The following is a 21,888-nucleotide window of genomic DNA, read 5'->3' as shown; positions in this document are numbered from 1 at the left end:
TGAAAATGAAAAACATATATTATATGAGTAATGCTATACTTACATAACATCACATGACATATTTAATGAAGTCACCACTCTTATCTTTTTCTAGGTGGATGTCACATCACTCATGTAACGATCCGCTAGGCATGAACACCTTGCCATCCCAGCTTTAGTGTCAACCTCAATCTCTTTGTTGAGCGATCATAATACATCGACTAATCTCAATCTCAATTTCTATCAAATTGTCCCAATCATGTTTGTTGATTATTGTAATTGATCTCCTCACCGCCTCTTGGAAACATGACCCTATTACCACCCTCAAGCAGGTGTGCAATCTTTGTAGCATCTGCACAATTAGAAAGTCCGACATAGAGGGGTTCTACACTATGCTACTTTTGGCTCAACCATAAACATTCTAATATCAACTATCAACAATTGGATTGCTCAATGATATGATATCAAAATATAAAAGAGGAGATCCTGAATTTAAATTTTTTTCCTCTGCAGTATTATTTTTATACTGTTCATACACTATTTATCCGAGATTTTTATATTATTTTTATACTGTATATATACTGTACATCATGGTTCTAGTACTGTTCGATACTGTTTACATTCATAAAAAAGGTGTGTCGCTTATTATTAAAAAAAATATTGAAATTCTCCGCTATTCATCGATAAACCTAATATTCGAATTATTTTTGCGAGATTTTTGAAAAAAAGTGGATAAACCACCAATCAATTAAGAGATAAAAAAGAAACGAGCACAGACTGTCAACAGCAAACCCAAACAAACCACAAGAAGTGATCACAAAACAACAAGAGCAGACTCAAAACATAAACAGAAAACGAAAAATAGAGGAGACGCAGCCACCTCAAAAACAGACAAAGGCCACTACTCCTCGAACCGATCGTGCACCTCCTCCAAGATCGGAGCCTCGGGAGTCTCCCCGGCTCGGGGACCCAAAAACTCCAAACTGCGACGAATGCAAGACATGGAATCCTCCAGCTTCACCTGTCCACTATCCGAAACTGCAGAGAACCAGTGCAAAAGCATACGGTCAATCTTCAAAATCACAGTAAAACAGGGCAACACATTGGCATTAAAAATACAATCGTTTCTAATAAGCCAAATGGTCCACACAATAGCTTTCACCACCAAATCACACATCTCCCGTAGCTGGGAACATACAGTGAGACGCCATGAATCCCAAATTCTGGATATCTCCTCCGGGGGATCCAGAAACTGTAACAAGTTAGTAAAATATGCCCAAATAAGTTTGACAAAAAGGCATTAAAGGAATAAATGATCCGCAATCCCGATTCCAGCTTGACAGAGCATTTTTGCAGAGATTGACATCGAAAGCTCAAGGCAATAATGACTTTAGAAGTGGAACAAGCTTGCAATCCGTTATGTGGAGTGGCAGCTAGAGAGGATGATGTGGCATCCACTAGAAGAGAGATAGAGTGGGTGACATAGAGATTTATTGAGTTAGAATTTCTCATACTAAATTAAAATTTTTACATGTATACCATGGATTGGTTTCTAGCAATTAATATAGTATAGCTAGAGGCTGCCACTGAGGTGTACTCTTTTTTAATTGTTTCAGAAAGGGAAACATTTGTGTTTGCCATATAGATTTTAAGTAATATATATATATTGCATTTGGTTTTATTGAAAAGTATACACATAATTAGATGAATTTTCATAGAGTGTATCGACAAAATATATATTTTATAATATAAATTTCTTTTAAGGTAATTATAACAAAGAAGGGGAAATGTATATATCTATATAAAAATTTTAATATTTAAGGATGTATACATAACAGGCATATAGATTTTTCATCAATAATGGATGGTTATTAGGTAGTGTTTAGATGACATAATGATTCTCCCCTTCCCAAAGGAGGAATCATTACTTACACATTCCCATGCTTTTGTTTGGAATTTTTTTTGTGGGGGTTATCATTACCTAGGGGGTCACCATTACCCCCATAGGGTAAAAACATTAAATAATAATAAAATAAATATTTATGTTTTAATTATTTTATAATTAATAAATATATGAATAAATTTTACCATTACCCCCCATAGGGTAATGAAGTATCCCCTACAAAATAACTATTTTGCCCTTAAAAAATATTAAATAATAATAAAATAAATATTTATGTTTTAATTATTTTATAATTAATAAATATTTGAATAAATATCATCTGAAATTTAATTAAAATATACAAGGTACGGAATGAAATAATATTTTTTAAAATTAATTTCTAGTTAAACATCAATTATTAATAATAATAAAATAAAAATTTATGTAATAATTATTATATATATAATAATTATTTCAAATGAATTTAAAATTAATTAATAAATTTTAATTACAGAATTAAATTAATACTTATTTGAAATTAAAAATTTTGTATTAACATTAATTAATAATAATAAAATAAATATTTATGTCATACTTATTTATAAATAATAATTATTATAAATAACTATCATTTTTTATATAAGGGGTAAAAATGTAATTTTATCACAACTCCATTTTTTACTTTTCCAATTCCCAATGAATTACTCATCCAACCAAACACATTTTTCATTACTATCCCCTACCTATTTTTTCCCCCCTCCATCATTATTTCATTCTTCCTTATTTCATTAACACAACATATTCACATTATTCATCTATTTACAAGATTGACCATATATTTATTGCGTGGATAAATATAATGCTCAATTCTTCAAAAGCCAAATTGAAAGAAGTTTTTTTTGATAATTAAGAGAATTCTCAATTTTTTATGTTTCCGAACTATTAACTATTGATACCGAAGGAGCTAACATTTTCCAAAATGAATCAAGTAATGTTGCTGGCTGACAGTGTTGTGAGCTCTCTCCCGTCTTTTATATTATTTTTACTATCTTATCACTTGTCTCCATTTTTAGTGGATTTGTAATTTTTTCCTTGATAAAGTTATTGTATGTAGCTCTTCACTTGTTGTTTATTGTTGTTATCGTGTCATGTATTTTTTGTTTCTAATAAATCATAGTTCATAAATTTTAAAATAAAAATAAAAAAAAAAAAAATTCTTAACAGATTTTTTTTAATCCATTAAACTTCCAAGAATTTTCTCCTTCTCTTTTTACAAAAGAAAAAAAAAAAACTAATATTACTTAAAAAAACAATTTGAAAATCATACTTGACCTTTAACCTTTTCACCATAAATTCACAAATTAGTGAGGATCATTGTGAAAATTAATACAAATGCAATTAATTTTAAATTTTTTCCAGGAGTTAAACGCAAAAACCCATCTCAGGGATAACCCTCCTCTCCTCGGTGTCCAATCCCCACTCCGGAGGGTTTAGGGTTTTAGGGTTTTGAGCTTTCTCTCTGGGATTTCGTTGAATTGATGAAGCTTCAATCCGTTTCCACCTGCCATTCATGTCCTCCAGTGAGTTCTTCTCCCATTTATTTCCGATTTTTCTTGCTATTAATCCAGAAAATGGATTCAATTTCCACAATCATTCGTTCCTTGATGCCAGGTATCTCTCAGAAGTTTTGATCCGAGGAGGAATGGCGCTGTTCTGATTCTCAAATCCAGCAACTCCTCCATTCGTATCCACTTCTCTTCACGCTCTCAAAATCCAATTTTTCCTTCCATTTTTCTGGTTTTTCCCCACAAATTATTGGCTTTTTTTTTTTCTTCTTCTCAATTTCTCTTAGGTTTCTCCATCAAAGGAAGATTCAGAAAGGGGAGGGCTATGGCTTACCTTCCCAATTCCGATGCCTCAACGCCCATTCCCGACTTGAAGACCAGCAATGGCGTCCCCAGTCCTGAAGCATCCCCAAGGCCTGGAATGGTGGGTATAGAGCCACTTAGAGGGAAACCAGGGTATGTTTCATTCTCTGGATTGAGTTACCAGATGCTGGAAGAGAGTGAACTGGTTTCTTCTCCTTTTAAAGAGGATGCTCGATCTTTCGTTTGGGTTGTTGGTCCTGTTGCTTTGATTTCATCCTTGCTGCTACCACAGCTCTTTCTCGGCAATGCCATCGATGCTTTCTTGCAGGATCCGATCCTTGCAGGTACTAACTATACTTCATAGTATCGGTTTCTCTTCTTACTAGCATTAAACAATGAGTTAAAAAAGAGAACTTTTCCCTTGATGAGCTGTGTATGGTTTATGAATCTCGTGGTGAATTTATTAGTTGAACTGGTTTGCATCATTGGTTTGCTGAAGCTTGTCAGTAGACTTTGTTTGAGTAGCTGTTTTGATTTGGTAATGGAAATGATAGGAGTGAGGTATTGAGATGAATGAAATTTCAATCATGCAGTTGTTAGATGAACATTGACTTGCATTCTCACAATAATTCGAGCACAAGTTATTCTCAAGAAGTTTTAATTTGATTTTCACATTTCAGGAGTATGATGTAGATGCTGTTGTTTGGAAATAACTGTGAAGTATTTTAGTAAAGGGATTTGGACTGTATATTCTGATTGAGATCAAAGTTATAGTCTGAGGAAAAGATTTAAACTTTGTGATAATTTAGTTTTCAATATGTTTTGGTCAAAGAAAGTTTGTCGAGGAATATGATCTGATATCTTCTGTTAATATTATCTTTGTGTGTGTATTGTAGTGTATTGGCCTTACTAGTCAATGACGCATAATTTCTACCACTAATAAGTGACTGGTTTCTTTTTTCGTTTCTAATGTATCATGTCGTCTTTCATAAGATATCATTTCAATGTGACTTGCCAGGAAATGCATTATATTTGGATGTCATATTGGTCAAAATTTATATAAATCATGTAAAAAATTTTGAAAGTTTATACTTTTATTGAACGTGTCATGTTTAAAGCTGAAAATGGAGCTGGCTATATAAGATATTCATGAATTAATTTAACTAGACTATTATATATCAATTCCTCATCATCGAGAAAGGTTTTTTGATCTATAGGTTGAAGTTTTCTAATTCTGTAAGTTCTCTAATGACTTCAAATTTGCAGAAATTGTCACATTATTGTCCTCGGAAATCATATTCTATTTCGGGCTAGCCACATTTCTCTCGGTAACAAATCATGTCCAACAGCCATACCTAGAGTTTAGCTCAAAGCGATGGAGTCTTATTACAGGGCTAAGGGGATACTTAACATCAGCCTTCTTCACCATGGGTCTCAAGGTCTTGGCTCCTCTTTTCGCCGTCCTTTGTTTCTGGCCACCTCTCGGCCTGGCATCTGTGATCGCAGTGGCGCCATTTCTTCTTGGATGTGCCGTGCAGTGTGCATTTGAGATGTACCTCGAACAACACAGATCATCCTGTTGGCCACTTTTACCGATAATATTCGAGGTGCTATCAAAATGCCTACATTTTTCCATAAAAACTCTAATATCTGATTGCATACATAGACTTAAATGATCGGGGAATTTTTTTTTGTTTTTGTTTTTTTTTTCGGATTTGCAGGTGTATAGATTGTATCAATTAAACAGGGGAGCACATTTCCTCGAAAAGTTGTTGTTTTCAATGAGGAATGCTGCTGTGACTCCTGCAATGGTGGAGAGAAGTGGAGCTTTGCTTTCCATGGTGATGGTTTTCCAGCTTCTTGGTATTGTTTGTCTGTGGTCATTGACTACTTTTCTTTTAAGGCTTTTCCCTTCTAGACCTGTAGCTGAAAACTATTAATTGCAAACTTTATTCTCTTTACTCTTGTTCTTGCCTCCTTTTAAATACAATTTGTTACTAATATTTGGATGAGAATTAAGGGTGGATTTTTATTCAGATTGAAATTCCTGGGGCCTTCTATTTGGAGAAAGATTAATGGTATTTGTACAAATCAGTCTTTCCTCAAGTTCTTGTGGCACCAAATGAGACTGTCATAAGATCATATATGTAAAATTTCAATTTTCTAAAGTTTATGTATAGATAAATGAAATGAGAAATTTTTTGAAGATGCATTAGTAATTTCAGGTTCTTATAAGGTATGTATGTAAGGAATCTATATTAGAAAATTCTTGTCACCTTTATTAAGCCAGGTGTTTCCCATTGTGCCTGAGTGTAGATGCCTGACTGTAGATAGTTTACAAGTATAATCATAATCATAATAATAATTCAAAAAAATCCAAGAAAGCATATATATAATCAGTTGGTACTTGCTAAATGATTAAATTGGCATCTTTCATTAGTACAATAAATAAATAAGCAATAATAAAAAATAAAAAAAAACAAAGAAGAAAATTTGGCAGATTCAGACAGTGAAATTGTAGAACTGCAGAAAAATCATTTGCATCCAGAGTGTGGTACAATAAACATAAATGAAAAATTTGAGAAAAGATCAAGAACTTATATATGGAATCATGCTTGATGATAGAGCTTTAGAAACTGAACAGCACCTAACCATGACTTCTAGGATCAGCAACTTGATGCACCTTTCTGGCTTCGGTGCTCGAATACTGGCCTACAACACGGGCATGAGGAACTGACGGTGCTCCATTGGCGAGGGCTGCAACGTTTTCAAGTAAATATTGCCTTGGAAGCCGACCGACAACATTTCCTTCTTCATTACCATCTTTATCAAGGAAGGCAAAATGAGGGATGCCTTCCACACCGAACTCGTCGAGCTCCTGCTCCCACTTGGTGTTATCAACATTCAACATAACGAAATTCACTTTATTTCTGTTAACGAGATGAAACGACCAAAAAATAAACGATAAATGATGTGCACTAAATAGAATCTCAAAATACTAATGTCTTGAATATTTACTTGTATTGTTGTTCAATTTTATACACATCTGGAGCTAATTCTCGACAAACTTCACACCAATCTGCATAAAATTCAACTACAGTAGGCATTCCATTTGAAAGAGCCTGCAAACATATATAAGCATTTTATATAGACCATTTGAAATAAGGCACACTATACAAACTAACATTGATGCATTACAGCTTATTATAAATAACCTAAACAGTTCATCGAGAACAAGAGATGATGGTCAATGAATAGTAACATTAACAAGAGAAGGAAAGTTGTAGCTTGAGATAAAGCACATGTTTATGAGTAATACAACCAAAGACAGAAACAATATGGAATATAGCACCCCATTAACAAGTGGTTCTTGTTAAATGTTGCTTAGTTACCGCAAATTGATCATTGATTTCACCAGTATCTCTATGGCAGTTCCAAATTAATTATGGGCTAAATTGGTTACGAATCTCTGTGGCCATTGAGAAACTACTCACTCATGTGCAAAACAAATTTTCATTTCACCCTTAATCAAGTCTGTGTAATATCTTTGCATATGACATGTCTGGAATGTTATAATACACAGATTATTTACTTGGATTCAGTAATTGAAAAAACGACCAAGAGACAAAGAATTTATGTAGGACTAACCTGTTCATAAGGTATAGCATAAGCAGTAAGATCCTTCAATGAAACACCAAATTCTAGTCTTGTTGTCACAAATAATCCTACTGCTAAAACAGTTGATGCCAAAGCAATTCGTCGGTTAATATCTTTATTTGGAAATTCAGCAAAACCAGTACTTTGGGATACAGTCGCAGGTTCGCTTTTCTCTTCAGTGACAACATTGGGTTCTCCAACAGTTTCATCCTGATGCATTTCACAATATGTTTAAGCAGAACATCAAACAGTATAACAAACTAACAAAAATGGTGCATAATTGAAGCAATACACACATGTAATAAACTTTCTTGCAAAGCATAGTTGTACTACAAGTTCAGCACAAATAAATAAATTAACAAGTATAATAACTGAAAGATAGATATTATCCTCATATAACAACACAAGCTGAATTAGCAAGTGGAAATATTGTGAATAAAATAAGGCATAGCCAACAGCGGTTTTGCAGAGGAAGCAGGACCAGCAACTCCTTCAACTGATGATATATGCCTCTTGAGATTGTTTTTCAGCTTTGAACCAAAATTCAAGTTAATCTAACATCTAAACCAAAAATATTGAGCTAAATCATAGTTCTCAAACAAAATCAAGCTAAGAGAATAACAAATTTCTTGAAACAAATATTTTCTAATGGAAAAATTTGTAAAGGAAGGTTGTAGCAGCCAGCTAAAGGATCAAAATGGTTCAATGATATTGCAAAAAATCATCAGAAATCAAGGAAATTTAAAGGAAAAATAACATATCAACTACTAATAAAAATCAAGGAAGCAGTGAGTATAACAAGCCAAAGATTTAGTACACTTGAAACGAAACAAACAGTAATCGAACTCGCTTATCCAACTTCCACAAAAAGAAAAACACAAAGAATAGTTTCAATAGAGAAAAATGAGAGCATTCACAGTTGAAACATAGATATGATAGCAAGTAGAGAAGATGATGAAAGGTATAGAGAATGACCGAGGGATCGGCGCGGGTGATCAACCCACGGAGGCGGTGAGACGCCGGATGAAGTCGGAGAGGAGTGGAAAGGCGCCGGTGGGGAAGGACGGAGGAGGAGCAGAGCGCTACGGTGTGGGAGTGGGGAAGGCGAAGGGTGTTGGAGAAGACCCCCGCCATTGGAAAGCAATGAATCGAGAGGTTGGGGTTCGCTGAATGATACTAGACTTTCAGACGATTATTTTCAGTTAAACACCCATAAATCCTTAAAATTATTGTGTGCAGTAAAAAAATAAAGTGGATAAACCACAAAAGAAGAGGGATAAACACTTGAAAGAAAAAATAAAACACTGAAAAAAAACATACAAACTAAAATCTCTCACCAGAGATGAAGCACACACAGTAACAATAACCGAAGAAAAAAACAACTAGATCGACGAAAACTATCATTTGATAACACAAGCCCGCCTGCAAGAGAGAGTAGACTTCTCTTGTTAGTACTGTTACAAAAAATTATATATAATATAAGATAATATTGAAAATTTTATTAATTAATTACTATTAAAATATTTAGAAAACTAACTGGATATGTGTAGGAGGCTTACCTTTCCGGGATGGGCAGGAGGGTAGCGGTCCATGGTATGGCACTTGGGTTGGGCCATATGGCTGTTTTCAAACTTCAATAATAAAAGGTTTTTATAGTTTAAAAAAAAACCATTTTTTTTTTCTGCTATTTTACGAGAAATAAATGGTTAGCTTTTTATTGAATAAAAATAATTTATCAACAATTATGATTTATGCTAAAGGACCTTTAGTTCAGTAGCACTAGCCCCATTGTGTAAGGTCCCCGATTGCGAATACAGCTCAATCTCTATATCGACTAAGTAATATCGTATAAGTAGACTTTCATTGTCTCTTGTATGCATGGCCCTAACTATATATATATATATATATATATAAACCTTTGTTGCATTTATTAAAAACAATTATAATTTTTGTTTTACATATTTCAACAACTAAAAATAACTAGTTTTTATGGATATTAAGGGTATTAAAAATATATGAAAAATCTATAAATAAACCTTTACCTTTATCCGGTAAAAAAAAACACAAATTAAATAATTTACTTAATTTCTCAATTAAAATGTAATTGATATAATTTATAATTTTCTTTCTAAAATATTGTAGTGCACTATAACTACGTCCAAATAATTAGCTTTCAACGAGTCTTTATTAGCCCTAACTTGGCTTGTAATCATGGATTACAAGTTAATAACAATGTTTTATTTTTCTATTAATATGAATATTTAAATAATCGTATAAAAGCTAATAAACCAAACTAAATCACAAGTTTTTGAAGAACTCACAATTAAGTAAACAAAATCCAAAAGTGCTGAATGATGCAAAGAAAACAGACTGAAGGATATGAATGTGTACATTTGAAGAATAGTTCTATAATGGATAACTAACCAGAACTGTAACAATGAAGATGAATTAGCAATGGTTTCTAAGTAACCAATTATCCTAAAATTTTTCCCATTTGGACTAATCTAGTACTCAGTTTTGATGTGCTCCCAAAACGTCTTTCACAAAGATTAATCTCCCTTAAATTATTTTAAATAGAATATAGGATTATCCACCTTTAAAAGTTTAACTCAAACTTCATGATGGTATTTAAAGGTGATTTGAAAAAAAGCTATGTCTCCTATGGAGAAAATCTAGCAAAGAAAAGCATAAAAGCATATCCTTTTTGAAAGGATGAACTCATTACATCTGAATTATTGTAAAGCTATCACAGTAATTAACCAAGTATTGCCCAATGATTGATTAGATATTACTGTACCAAACTTTCTTATCCTAACAATCAAACAGACTAATGTTTCACAACATAAAAAGAATAACCAATGATAGTAATGCCAGACTAAACAGGACAATTATGGGGAGTTATTGATGTTTACTAACCAGCCTTTTGATTGTGTGACACCACACCAAGCAACCTACAATTAGTCACCTTTTACTTTAAAAAACACACACACACACTTACATTATTATTGCCCTTTATCTATTTTAATCAAGGAGAATTCATGTGATAAACAAATACAAAGGAGTTATAATTCATATGAAATGTTGAAGGACTCTAAGAGACGAAATATTTATAGGCTTAAAAATACCCCCACATAAGAGCAAACAAGACAACTTCACTTTGCATTGGAATTGATGCTATTCTTATAACCCAAACAACAGACTAATTTAAGTGACCTGATTTCAAAGCGAATGCCCAAAATGGACTTCAATAAATGGTTACAAAGCTTAAAGAATATCATAGAGAAAAGAGCTTTATTAAGGTTAAAATAAACACTGTCAGAGGGACAAAAGGAGAGGCCAAGAGGCCATGCTCCTTGTGCTGCATGCCTTGGTTCCATTGGAAAACAACAATTTGAAAAGCAAGTGATGAAAATTAAATTACTTGTACCCAATCTACCAATTGATTTATGTGGAAGCAAAATGGAGAAAAAGGAGATAAAAATAATAAGAAAAGAACAAAAATGTGAGAGCATTTGGAAGCTCTTGGTAGTCCAAAAGGAGAGAGAAGGGACCAAATTTAATCTGGTCCCCATGGCTTGATTCCACTGGTTGTTGGATGTGGACCAAGCCAGCATATGTTCATTAATCTGAAAAAACACCTTGTTGTTTCCTATCTGTAACTATCTTTCCAGTTCATTATTAACGTCCAGTGTCGTCTATAGAAACTATACAAATTCTAAGTCTAGAAGGGCTTATACCAAAATAAATAATAAAAAAAAAGAGCAACAACAAAAAAATATCCAACATCCTTACAAATAAGCTTAAGAATTTATCAAACAAATAGAAGTTTCAATGACTGCCAAAACCACAGATGGACATTGAATGAACTATAAATTGCATCAATACAGTACAAGGTAGTAACCTGGTAGAAATTAACACATTAATAAACTGAACAACAAGTTTGTGTTTTTCTATAATCAGGTAAGCAAGGCTGCCATATCAGTTTGCTTATGTTGTAAATTGATAACTTTTTTTTTTTTGAAAGGTGAATAAACCATATTTATTAGTGTAAAGGACAGTATAATAAAAAACAACATGGAAGCCCACTAACTGTGGATCACCAAAAACAAAATACAAAATGGAAACAAACCATCTCCACAAGACCACTAAAAATTAAGTATTTGAACAGAGACTTGGCTAAAACCAAGTAATAGAATTGACAATGGAGAGAAAAATGCTAAAAACACCGTCCAGTGACAACACAAGTTTTTTTATACAACTATAAAAACAAAATAAATTTTTTTTATATACAATAACTGTACTTAGAAACTGATTGTAAAAAGAAGATTGCAATCATTATCTATTATATACAAAATTACAAATCATCACTATACCTTCTATAATTATCAATAATAACACTCTAGCACAAATAAACCACAAAAGTATAAGCTACCACTATATATATAGGCCAGTAGCATCTCATATCCCTAGATATGAAAAAACAGCAAACATGCATCATTTAAGCCCTAAAGAAATGGACAGTGTAGCAGTCGATGAAGAAAGATACCACTGACCTTTTTCAAAGGTCCTGTTTGAACACTCCTTTCCTCCACTTTCAATGCACTTCATCATGGTAGATGGAAAATTTATGAGCTCTGAATGTCCTACAAAACCACCCCCATAACATGAAATACATCAATGTGTGAGAAATAGCAGAGAGATGCAAAATGATTGAAAAATAAATAAATGTTAAAAAAAAAACAACCTTTGTCTATCCACTCTTCCCGCAATGTCTGTGAGAGATGCTCTGGTAATTAAGTAAAGCTGAGAGCCTGCAACAACGAAGTAAACAATCAGTAATACATACAATATTAGTAGCAACAGTACCATTACTGCTTTTTAGGCTGGAACTTTTTTTAAACACTCTTATGTGCTCTTTTGGTTCTCCCCGGGCAAAGCATGAACTGCAGAGCTATAAACTTATTCACTCACATGAACTAGGGTTAGGGTTGAGAAGGAGAAGGGGCAATGGCGGACGAGAAGCTTGGTTCCAGAGGACAGGCTTGGTTTTGCACCACTGGGTTGCCAAGCGACGTCGTGATAGAGGTCGAACGCATGAGCTATCATCTCCACAAGGTCCAAAACAATCCCAATCTTTTGTTCATTTTGGGGAAAAAAGGAGTCAGTTTTGATGAATTCTTGTTTGCAGTTTCCATTGATGTCGAAGAGTAGAAAGCTTCACCTTCTGATAACCGAGCACGAGAAAGAAGAGGACGATGATGGAGAGATCGAAGAAGAGGAACTACACCACATCAAGCTCTCTGACTTCCCCGGAGGCGCTGAGACCTTCGAGGCCGCCGCGAAATTCAGCTACGGTGTCAAGATCGAGCTCACCGCCTGGACCGCCGCCCCGCTCCGCTGCGCCGCAGAGTACCTCGAGATGACGGAAGACTTCTCGGAGGACAACCTGATCTCCCGCACAGACCGATTCATCGCTCAATCAGTCCTCCGGAACATCAGGGACTCGATCAAAACCCTAAAATCCTGCGAAAATCTCATGCCACTAGCGGAGGACCTCGGCATTCCCCAGCACTGCGTGGATGCCATCGCAGCAAAAGCCTCCGCCTCCCCAGATCTCAACTCCCTCTTCGGCTGGCCAATCAGAGAACGCACAGATCCCAAGGCCATTCTCTGGAACGGGATCGAAGTCGGTGGCCGCCGGAAAAGCGAGATCCGGCAACCGGAACCATGGTTCGAGGACCTCACGATGCTAAGCCTCCCTATCTACAAACGCGTGATCGCCGCCATGAAAGCTCGGGATCTCAACCCCGAGGCGATCGAAGGATCACTGATCTCCTACGCAAAGAGCTCGATCCCAGGCCTCTCACGCTCCAGCCGTAAGCGCGCGGGTGCGGCGGCGACGCCGCCATTGTCGTCGGAGACGGAGCAACGAGAGCTCCTGGAAATCATAATTACGAATCTAACCTCCGAGAAGAGTTCGAGTCTGATCACCACCCAGTTCCTCTTCGGCCTTCTGAGAACCGCCAACATCCTCCGTTCACCGGCTGCCTCGAGATCCGCACTCGAGAAAAAGATCGGCGCGCAATTGGAAAACGCCACGCTGGACGATCTTTTGATGCCGAGTTACTCGTACCTCGTCGATATGTTGTATGACGTGGAGTGCGTGGATAGGATCGTGGGGTACTTCGTAGAGCGGCAAGAGGGGACATCGGCGATTATTCACGCCGAGGAGGTGGTCGGGTCACCGCACAGTGAGAATACCGCGATGATCGCGGTGGGGAAGTTGATGGACGGGTATCTGGCGGAGATCGCATCGGACGCGAATCTCAAAGCGGATAAGTTTTGTGATCTGGCGCTGTCGTTGCCAGACCACGCCCGTGTCTACGACGATGGGCTATATCGCGCCACTGATCTCTATCTCAAGGTACATCCAACGGCTCACATCACTCTGATAAGATTCTTTTGCGTTACTGCCCTCATAAGGTTATATATATATATATATTATATTACGAAGGTTTATTTAACAATTGATGAATTTTTAAGGGACTAGAAAGCAATTTGAATTTGATACTATGGTTTTATGCACGCGAGATGACTGATGAAATGCCGCAATGAGAGCAGGCGCATCCGGGGCTGAGAGAGGACGAGAGAGAGAAGGTGTGCGGCGTGGTGGACTGCCAAAAGCTAACACTAGAGGCATGCACACACGCGGCGCAGAACAATCGCCTCCCTCTTCGTGCAGTAGTGCAAGTGCTTTTCTTCGAGCAGCTTCAGCTCCGACGAGCCGTCGCCGGAACAATAATCGCTGCAGACGTGGCCAGCAGCGAGCCACAAGCGGCGAGGTCGGAGGATAGTGTTAGTGTAGTAGCGGAGGGGGAGACGTGGAGATCAGCAGTGAGAGAAAACCAGGTTTTGAAGCTGGATATGGACAGCATGCGAAGCCGAGTGCATGAGCTCGAGAGGGAGTGCACGAGAATGAGGCGCGCGCTGGAGAGGATGGGCTCTGGTGCGGGCGCTGCGCGCGCTGGAGCGCTCGGTGGGATTGCGCGCAGGCTCGGGTGTCGGTTTGCCACGCAAGTGTGTGACTCTCGTGAGCGTACGGTTGTTCAACCAAGAAAGACCAAGCAGTGAATGGTCAAGAAAATGTTTGGTTGTCCTTGGAATGGCATCATTGCTCTTGTATGACTCAGCTGTCCCCATTTTTAAATTATTGTCATTCGGTAATAATAGAGTAATTTACATCCTGGTCTATTAACAACGAATCTGTTAAAAAAAAATGTCTTGTTTTGGAGAGAATAGATTCGAATTTCAATCTACATAAATTAAGATATTGATATATTAAAATAATAACTCTGTGGTAGCACACTACTAATACATAACTCGTTCATATTATTAATAAAAAAAATTATCGAGTGATTTCAAGTTTAATAACTTGTTTGATTAAAAGTAAGGAAAGATGTAATGTGTATTTTATCAATTTATCCTTTTAAATAAGATTGATTATAATTTTTTTTTTATATATATTGAAGATTATTTTGTACAAACTTGGTTAATATTAATATTAGTAATAATATTATTTATATATTATTATTATTATACAAATGATGATAATATTATTAAACTAATATTATAATTACTCAAATTTTTTAATTTTTTTTATATTATTATTATAATTTTTACAAAAATATATATTATTATTAATCTTCAATTAATACATTAAAAAAATAAGAGAAAAAATAATATGAAAGTTGAAATTAAATTTTAAAAAAATATTATAGTAAATTCTCAAATTAATGAAGGATAATTTAAATTTTTCATTAAAGTCTAACGATTAAAATTTTTGAAAATTTTTCCTATGAGATGTAATAAGAGTTTCAGATTGGTGAAACACCCCTCCAAAATGTTTCACCCCTCTAAACTATATCTCTTTTACTTACTCCCCCAATCAAACAAATTTAATTCCTCCTACCTCATTTTCATCCCTCCAAAAAATACCCCAACAAAACAAAAGGTAAATCTTTGTATATGAGAAAAAACATGAATTGAGATTTATTCTTATACAAAGCTCTCATCACCTCATCCCAATCTGATACAAAACCTATAACTCTGAAAAACCAGGGGTTAAAAACAAAAAAAAATAAAAAAAATAAACTGATTTTAAAATTAAATATTAAAAAACACAAAAACATAGAACTAAACAAATTTTCAAAGTTCTTGTTTCACCAATAATCCCCACAAGAACAAACACCATGGTTGAAGTGATGAAACCTCTTGTTATCCCTCACAATGATCTCCCTGCCCACAATTTCGGAAATGATCTTAATGGCATTGTGACAATCTCCACATATCCTCAAGTTCTTCATCACCCTCAATGTAGTTCCCGGAGGAGTGTTCATCAACCCATAAACAATTGCTAGCCTCTCACTGTGATACATCAAAGCTCTCCGCTTTGCTTCTTCATCAATGTCATGCAACACGTACCGTGTGTCCGGCACATAACCAACTGCTCTCATTTGCTCATGTAACTCTCTAACCTTTGCAAAAACTTGTTTTTTATTCACTTTTTGTTTTGCAGGCATTTCATCAAGCACCTTCCGTGCATCCTCAATGCTACCAAGTTTACAGTAAACTTCTGCCAATTTATGAACCAAAGTTTTACTACATTTGCTTCTTGAGGATCTCACAATGCATTGATGAGCCTTTTTCACTGAGAGTAATGAGCGGGTTTCGGCACAAGCTTGGAGTAGTAGAACAAGGGTTGATGGTTTGGCTGCATGGCCTTGGATTTCCATTTGGTGAATGGTTTGGAAGGCTTCATTCAGCTTGCCTTGTTTGCAGAGGGATTCGAGAGTGGAACTCTGGTGGCCATGGTTGGATGAAGCGAAGGAGATGGCTGAAGAAGGCTTGGATGATCTCAAAGACAATGGAGATGAAAAGGAAATCTTATTTGAGAATGAAGATGTTGCTGAAGGACTTTGAATCATTTTCATTGCTATTTTTTAGGCAATGCAAGGATTTCATGGAGTTTTTATAATACACTTATAATATCTGATTTGGTTCCTCTGTTTTTCTCTCTCTTCTTTTGATCTCAGGACTCAGAAATACGCCCCACTAATTCCTCTATTCTTAAAAATTATTCTATTAATTTAGTCTCTTCTACTCTAAAATGGGACTAAATGGGAAGAGATTACAGATAAAGTGACTCAAGTTGGGTCATTTTCAATAGCAGAGGGATTAGTGGGACGCATTTTTAAATCGAAGGACAAAAAAAAAGAGAAAAAAAATAGAGAGACCAATTCGGGTATTATACTTTATAATATATTTTTTTCTTCCGCTTCTTTTTTACTTTTTCTTAATTTGATTATTTTTTATTTTTTATTTTTTTACTTGATTATTTAAAAAATTTATAAATCCTGTAAAAATAATCAGAAATAATACTAAGTAAAATTTTTTGTCCTGGGTTTTACAAGTCTAAAAGTTTTAAGAAAATATAATATATATATATATGAAAATAATAATAATAAATATAATTAAATAATTCTCACCAAAGAAAACTGTTCACTTATATTTTATGAATATTTATTATATAAATAAAATAAGTACACGAACTCTTTTATATATTTTTAAAAATATATACGTAGTGAAAGATTGCACTTGCACCAACTCTTTTAATTCTCTAAAACATCCTTCAATTTTATTAAATCCTCAAAACATCCTTGATTTTTAAAACTTTTACTTTTTAGACTTAGTTAACTTATACCCCTGAGCACAAAGGAATGAGCTTGCAGGTATTTTTATGGCCAGTGCAGCAGTGTCAGTGTTGAGGTATTTTGGTTTTCTATTAAAATATTGAGAGCATGGAGACTAAATAGAAAAAATAAAAATAAAAAATAAAAACTAAAAAGATAAATGAAAAAAATCTCAAAAAAGCTATATAATCAAAATGAATATATATGTAATATACTGTTCTGATTAAAGGGCCGTTAAGTCAGTTACATGGAGGGCACGTGAGTAGGGGAATGGAGGCTGCTGACTTGGACGAACCTTGTTCGTCAAGACAGAAAAATAAAAGAAAAAGGTGGAGGAGTTGTAGACTCGCGGGTTATATTACACCCAGTGAGGTGGCAAAGGAGAGGGCTGTGAATGGCCAGGCAAAGAAAGGGGTAGTTATGTTATCTGGCTCCTGATTGGGTTGAGAAGGGAGTTGGTTAAAGGAGCAAGTGAGTAGTATAAAAGGGGGAAAAGAAGGATGAGAAAGGTATCGAAGAAGACAGTGAAAACCTTGGGCCTTGGAGAGCTTTCCGGTGATCTTCTCCGGCGATCTCTACTAGGAGGGAAGTATTTCCCATTATCTACTATATTTCCTATATAGTTCTCTAGATCTATCATTCTATATAGCTAGTTATGACTGTAATGGATGCTATGTTGATGGTTTGTACTTGATTGGTTGTTGTGATGATCTGGATCTCTGAGGGAAATTACAGCTTACTGCTTGATTGATCTTTTAAATCAGTATAATATGATGATTAATTGATCCCTTGATCAGTATAGCATGATGATTGTTGTGGTGGTTGCCTGTTATTTTGGTGCTCTGTGAATCAAATTCAGTGATAATCCTTTGATTTGAAGTTCTTGTGAATTCATTCACAACATATACATAGAGTTTTCAATAATTTTATTGTACATACATTTTTAAAATATAAATTATTTTCTAAATGATTATGATCTAATTTTATATTTTTTAGTTGTTATTCAATGATAAATACAAATGTACCCAAAGGGAAGAATCTCAATTTACCATGAATATATATATATATATATATATATATATATATATATATATATATATATATATATATATATATATAGGGTAAAGATTGACAAAAGAGGGAAGGGAGATGAGAGAGACAGAGGACTTGAGAGAAAGTGCAATATCTATCACAATAATAATTGAAAAGGTTATATGGGGTGAGAATGGGTAAGAGGTGGTTAATATTAAAGTATTAAAGTATTTTACTTTTGACTATCTTATTAAAAATCGAGTTGGACGGTTTAAATAAATTAAATTACTGTTATGATCTAACAGTTCAAATTAAAATATTATGTATTTTATTTTTCACTATTTATAAATACAGTAATATTATTTATATAAATAATATGTTTGGACCTTTTTCTGTCTGTAGATGACTGTTGAATTGAAATCTAACACTTCAGCATGAAACATCTATAGATGACGTAACCCCATATATATATATATATATATATAGAAATTCATGAGGGTATAATTAAATTTCTTGATTTTAGAAGAGGTTTATGTAAAAAAAAATGAATAACTAAATAAAAACAACTTTGCAGTTTTTCACACTACCCAAACACTCTACCAAATATGACATGCAATAACAAACTTTGCAAAGAGCGAAGAAGAAATTGTGGTTTTGTGTAGGTATACATGCAAACTCCCAAAAGAATATATATATATATATCCCAAAAACCAAACATAAATTGGGCTAAAATCTGACATCATTGTTTCAATGGACAAGCTTTGAACTATATAAATATGAAAAATGGACAATTTTCTATTTTTGTTGTTGAGATTGAATTCATACAACCAAACTCAGAGACGACGCAGAAAAATCGAACTTGGAGATTGAAGCTTGTTGGAGAGAAAGCTGGAAAACTTCAGAGAATTCCTTCAACAGAGAACTGTAAGTAATGTCTAGCAAGATTGCATCTTCTGTAGCCGAAGCCGAATTTTCTTCCAACAATCCTCTGAGACTTCCGACTTGACGGTCCCGAATGCCGCAAGGGACTATGTGCTGGAAAGGTGTTAAGTTTGTAGTAACATTAAGCGCTAGCCCGTGATAAGTTATCCATCGAGAAGCTCGAATTCCTATTGCAGCAATCTTCTGATTTCCTGAAAAATTTCTTCAGAAATGAATTTAAACAATTACGAGAATAAAGAACATATGTTATATTTCATCACAGAAATGAATGTTTGGTCAGATAGAAGCATGTACCAACCCAAACTCCAGTTAAACCTTCAATCCTTGATGCCTTGATGGAGAAAGTCGATGAAAGGACTCGTATGATTACTTCTTCAAGTGACCGAAGGTACCAATTTAGATCCATTTTATGATACCTTAGATTGACAATGGGATACATAACAAGCTAACAAGATAATGGAATAACAAAAGAATGTTAGATACAGTCACAAGAAAAACTTTCGTATATGCCATTATAAAACAAAGAAAAACCATAATTCCTTTTTCAAGATGATAAGTAACTGATCATCAATAGAAATATGAACTAAAGTTATATATATATCTATATATATAATTTCATATTCATAACTATTTAGGAAACAAATCAAGATGTTCAAATCTGCAATTCTGAGATTTGTGACTATATGATTTTGAACTTGGTTAAACTTGGTTGCCATTCAACAAAAATCTTATTGTCCTAAGTTTGGCACCAAAAGTTGAAATTGTTCAAGTATTAAAATCAAATGAACAAATGCACCCACATCGATTAGCATGGCTAAAACTAATATGCAAGTGATCCATACATGAAAAACCTACTTGTCCAGGACCATGATAAGTAACTTCACCGCCACGTTCAGTCCGGTGAATTGCGTATGGAGGATTTTTCACATCAAAATTTAAATACTCCTCTGAACTACCCGTACCCAATGTAAAAACAGGTGGGTGTTGGAGAACAACCACCACATCAGAGTGATCTTCATCTTGACCCAATAAACTGTGTCTTGTTCTCACAATAGACTTTTGCCATGACCAAGCTTCTTGATAGGGAATAAGTTGCTTGTGGAGGTCATAGCATACACATCTGTTTATTAAATCATAATACTTTTAAAATATAAACAGGTATGGCATAATGGTTAGGCAATGATCAATCCATGGCACTACTACAATCCCTTTCTAAAAAGAAGAACAGTTTCAGCATAAAGTTCAGCAAATATGTTCAAAGGAACATAAGACATCGAAGATGCAATGGAACTTAACAAACTGAACTTGATCTACAGTTCAATTAGAGACAATTAGAGTATAAAAGCACAAGAGAAAGCAGTAACAAATAACACATAGTTTAAGAAGTAACAGATAATGCAGACTCAAAGAACTAAGTTGATAGAATGAAAGGAGCTCCATTGATACCATGAAATTGAAGTTAATAAAAGTAGTTTCACAAAAAACAGTATAAAAACACAAGAGAAAACAGATAGAAGTTCACTAATAACAAGAAATACAGATTCAAACGACTTTGATAGAATAAAAGAGCCTTTTTTGATGGAATGGGATTGCAATACGTGTTGAGTAAACACAATAACAAATAAGAACGAAAGAATATAAAAGCACAAGAGAAAACAGAAAACAAGTTTACAAGTAACAACAAATGCAGACTCAAACAATATAATATGATGAATTGAAGTAATATAAATGGAACAACAAACAGTGAACAAGAAAGAACAATACTGAAACTGATATCAAGCAATGATATAGAATACAAGTTACTGACCTCCTGAGAGCTTGATGGCTTGCTGAGATAGCTTTGGTTGGATTTGCTTTACGTGTATGCAATGGAGTTGGAAGCGTGAACAAAGTATTCAACAATATCATTCTTTAAGGATTAGAAACTAAAACAAGAGTGGAATCAAATCAAGATTTGATTTTTCATGGAATTCCGAACGAAAAACACAAATTGAACTAGATTTCAAATTAGAATTGGGACTTTATACTGATGATTGAAAAGAATGAACTTTGGTTTCTCCGCCAAATAGAACCAAATGCTGAAAAAGGGGGGCTGGGCGGAGAGAGGGGAGATCAAGAGATGGAGATAGATGGAGGTTTGGATTGAGAGTGAGAATGGAAAAGAGAGATGATTAACGGAGGAAGAGGCGGCCGGAGATGAGCAAGGCGCCGGGGACGGCGGCGGCCGGCGGTGTGGAAGAGCGATGGAAAGTGCGGGTTAAAAAACAAAGGTGAGAATGGCTTTTTTTCATACTTAACCCTGCAAAATGAGGATTTGTTTTTACACCACTTGAAGTATATGATATTTGCTTTTATACCCTATAAATTATTTTTATTTGGTTACTATCCCTTTAATTAAAATTAATTAAGAATTAGCATTTTATTTGTTGTCAAAGGTCCACAGCCAAATCTAACACCATTTTGATCTTTGGGCTAATAAGGGGTTAAATAATCCCTAATCAGATCCCTTGTTTTTAGATGTATACCCAAATATATTTATAAATAGTATCGGAGCAAAGAACCGTTAAAGGACCACTATAAATTAGTGGTAGATGAAAAAAACTTTATAAATATGTAAATTTATTTAAAAAAATAGATTCCACCAAATTAAAAGTTCCATCCATTTGTAAAATAAAAAAAAATGAATTAAATTGAAAAATTGTCATATAGAGTGATTTCAAAATGCCAAGCTTTAAAGAGCATTTGACTAATAAAATAAGCCATACTAAGCAAAAAAGAA

At 34.6% G+C, this 21,888-nt stretch overlaps 5 protein-coding genes and 1 long non-coding RNA gene across 8 annotated transcripts; 2 read left to right on the top strand and 4 right to left on the bottom strand.

Annotated features, from left to right (window-relative positions):
• The first annotated feature begins 3,309 nt into the window (after positions 1–3,309).
• On the top strand, positions 3,310–5,765 carry LOC120276835. The gene is made up of 5 exons (XM_039283550.1): positions 3,310–3,441; positions 3,533–3,605; positions 3,714–4,073; positions 4,996–5,336; positions 5,451–5,765. The coding sequence occupies exons 1-5, from the start codon at positions 3,400–3,402 to the stop codon at positions 5,667–5,669; spliced, it is 1,035 nt and encodes a 344-aa protein (XP_039139484.1). The 5' UTR covers positions 3,310–3,399; the 3' UTR covers positions 5,670–5,765.
• Positions 5,766–6,244: 479 nt separating this feature from the next.
• Positions 6,245–8,575, bottom strand: LOC120277088 (thioredoxin-like protein HCF164, chloroplastic). Its single transcript, XM_039283833.1, has 4 exons — positions 8,362–8,575; positions 7,378–7,596; positions 6,748–6,851; positions 6,245–6,659 (listed from the first exon to the last, which is right to left on the bottom strand). The coding sequence occupies exons 1-4, from the start codon at positions 8,518–8,520 to the stop codon at positions 6,377–6,379; spliced, it is 765 nt and encodes a 254-aa protein (XP_039139767.1). The 5' UTR covers positions 8,521–8,575; the 3' UTR covers positions 6,245–6,376.
• A 3,079-nt stretch (positions 8,576–11,654) lies between these two features.
• LOC120277089 lies at positions 11,655–12,698 on the bottom strand. The gene is made up of 4 exons (XR_005541463.1): positions 12,608–12,698; positions 12,358–12,519; positions 12,131–12,197; positions 11,655–12,029 (listed from the first exon to the last, which is right to left on the bottom strand). It is a non-coding gene; the product is annotated as an uncharacterized LOC120277089 (long non-coding RNA).
• LOC120277086 (BTB/POZ domain-containing protein At5g66560-like) lies at positions 12,364–14,568 on the top strand. 2 transcript variants are annotated; one of them, XM_039283831.1, is made up of 3 exons: positions 12,364–12,501; positions 12,575–13,810; positions 14,008–14,568. In XM_039283831.1, exons 1-3 carry the CDS (start codon positions 12,394–12,396, stop codon positions 14,515–14,517), a joined length of 1,854 nt encoding a protein of 617 aa, XP_039139765.1. In that variant the 5' UTR covers positions 12,364–12,393; the 3' UTR covers positions 14,518–14,568. The 2 variants fall into 2 exon arrangements, with proteins under 2 accessions (XP_039139765.1, XP_039139766.1); XM_039283832.1 differs by having other exon boundaries at positions 13,978–14,150.
• An 891-nt stretch (positions 14,569–15,459) lies between these two features.
• Positions 15,460–16,463, bottom strand: LOC120277962 (putative pentatricopeptide repeat-containing protein At3g23330). The gene has a single exon (XM_039284841.1). The coding sequence runs from the start codon at positions 16,374–16,376 to the stop codon at positions 15,606–15,608; it is 771 nt and encodes a 256-aa protein (XP_039140775.1). The 5' UTR covers positions 16,377–16,463; the 3' UTR covers positions 15,460–15,605.
• Positions 16,464–18,832: 2,369 nt separating this feature from the next.
• On the bottom strand, positions 18,833–21,384 carry LOC120276850 (octanoyltransferase LIP2p, chloroplastic-like). 2 transcript variants are annotated; one of them, XM_039283577.1, is made up of 4 exons: positions 20,917–21,382; positions 19,965–20,229; positions 19,404–19,554; positions 18,833–19,300 (listed from the first exon to the last, which is right to left on the bottom strand). In XM_039283577.1, the coding sequence occupies exons 1-4, from the start codon at positions 21,015–21,017 to the stop codon at positions 18,987–18,989; spliced, it is 831 nt and encodes a 276-aa protein (XP_039139511.1). In that variant the 5' UTR covers positions 21,018–21,382; the 3' UTR covers positions 18,833–18,986. The 2 variants fall into 2 exon arrangements, with proteins under 2 accessions (XP_039139511.1, XP_039139512.1); XM_039283578.1 differs by having other exon boundaries at positions 19,154–19,300; positions 19,408–19,554; positions 20,917–21,384.
• Positions 21,385–21,888: the final 504 nt, after the last annotated feature.

The sequence above is a fragment of the Dioscorea cayenensis genome, chromosome 15 (genome assembly GCF_009730915.1).
Source record: "Dioscorea cayenensis subsp. rotundata cultivar TDr96_F1 chromosome 15, TDr96_F1_v2_PseudoChromosome.rev07_lg8_w22 25.fasta, whole genome shotgun sequence".
Taxonomy (NCBI): Eukaryota; Viridiplantae; Streptophyta; class Magnoliopsida; order Dioscoreales; family Dioscoreaceae; genus Dioscorea; species Dioscorea cayenensis.
The sequence above is the reverse complement of the archived record's forward strand: the minus strand, read 5'-3'. Positions and strand labels throughout refer to the sequence as shown.

Coding starts and splice junctions, on each gene's coding strand:
- LOC120277086 (XM_039283831.1), top strand. CDS start 12,394: ATGGCGGACGAGAAGCTTGGTTCCAGAGGACAGGCTTGGTTTTGCACC. Junction 12,502..12,574: donor TGAGCTATCATCTCCACAAG/GTCCAAAACAAT, acceptor TCTTGTTTGCAG/TTTCCATTGATGTCGAAGAG. Junction 13,811..14,007: donor CCACTGATCTCTATCTCAAG/GTACATCCAACG, acceptor CAATGAGAGCAG/GCGCATCCGGGGCTGAGAGA.
- LOC120276850 (XM_039283577.1), bottom strand. CDS start 21,017: ATGATATTGTTGAATACTTTGTTCACGCTTCCAACTCCATTGCATACA. Junction 20,230..20,916: donor AGCCATCAAGCTCTCAGGAG/GTCAGTAACTTG, acceptor TTTAATAAACAG/ATGTGTATGCTATGACCTCC. Junction 19,555..19,964: donor CTTATCATGGTCCTGGACAA/GTAGGTTTTTCA, acceptor TTATCTTGTTAG/CTTGTTATGTATCCCATTGT.
- LOC120276835 (XM_039283550.1), top strand. CDS start 3,400: ATGAAGCTTCAATCCGTTTCCACCTGCCATTCATGTCCTCCA. Junction 4,074..4,995: donor GCAGGATCCGATCCTTGCAG/GTACTAACTATA, acceptor TCAAATTTGCAG/AAATTGTCACATTATTGTCC. Junction 5,337..5,450: donor TTTTACCGATAATATTCGAG/GTGCTATCAAAA, acceptor TCGGATTTGCAG/GTGTATAGATTGTATCAATT.
- LOC120277088 (XM_039283833.1), bottom strand. CDS start 8,520: ATGGCGGGGGTCTTCTCCAACACCCTTCGCCTTCCCCACTCCCACACC. Junction 7,597..8,361: donor TCACCCGCGCCGATCCCTCG/GTCATTCTCTAT, acceptor GAAATGCATCAG/GATGAAACTGTTGGAGAACC. Junction 6,852..7,377: donor ATGCTATACCTTATGAACAG/GTTAGTCCTACA, acceptor ATATGTTTGCAG/GCTCTTTCAAATGGAATGCC.
- LOC120277962 (XM_039284841.1), bottom strand. CDS start 16,376: ATGAAAATGATTCAAAGTCCTTCAGCAACATCTTCATTCTCAAATAAG.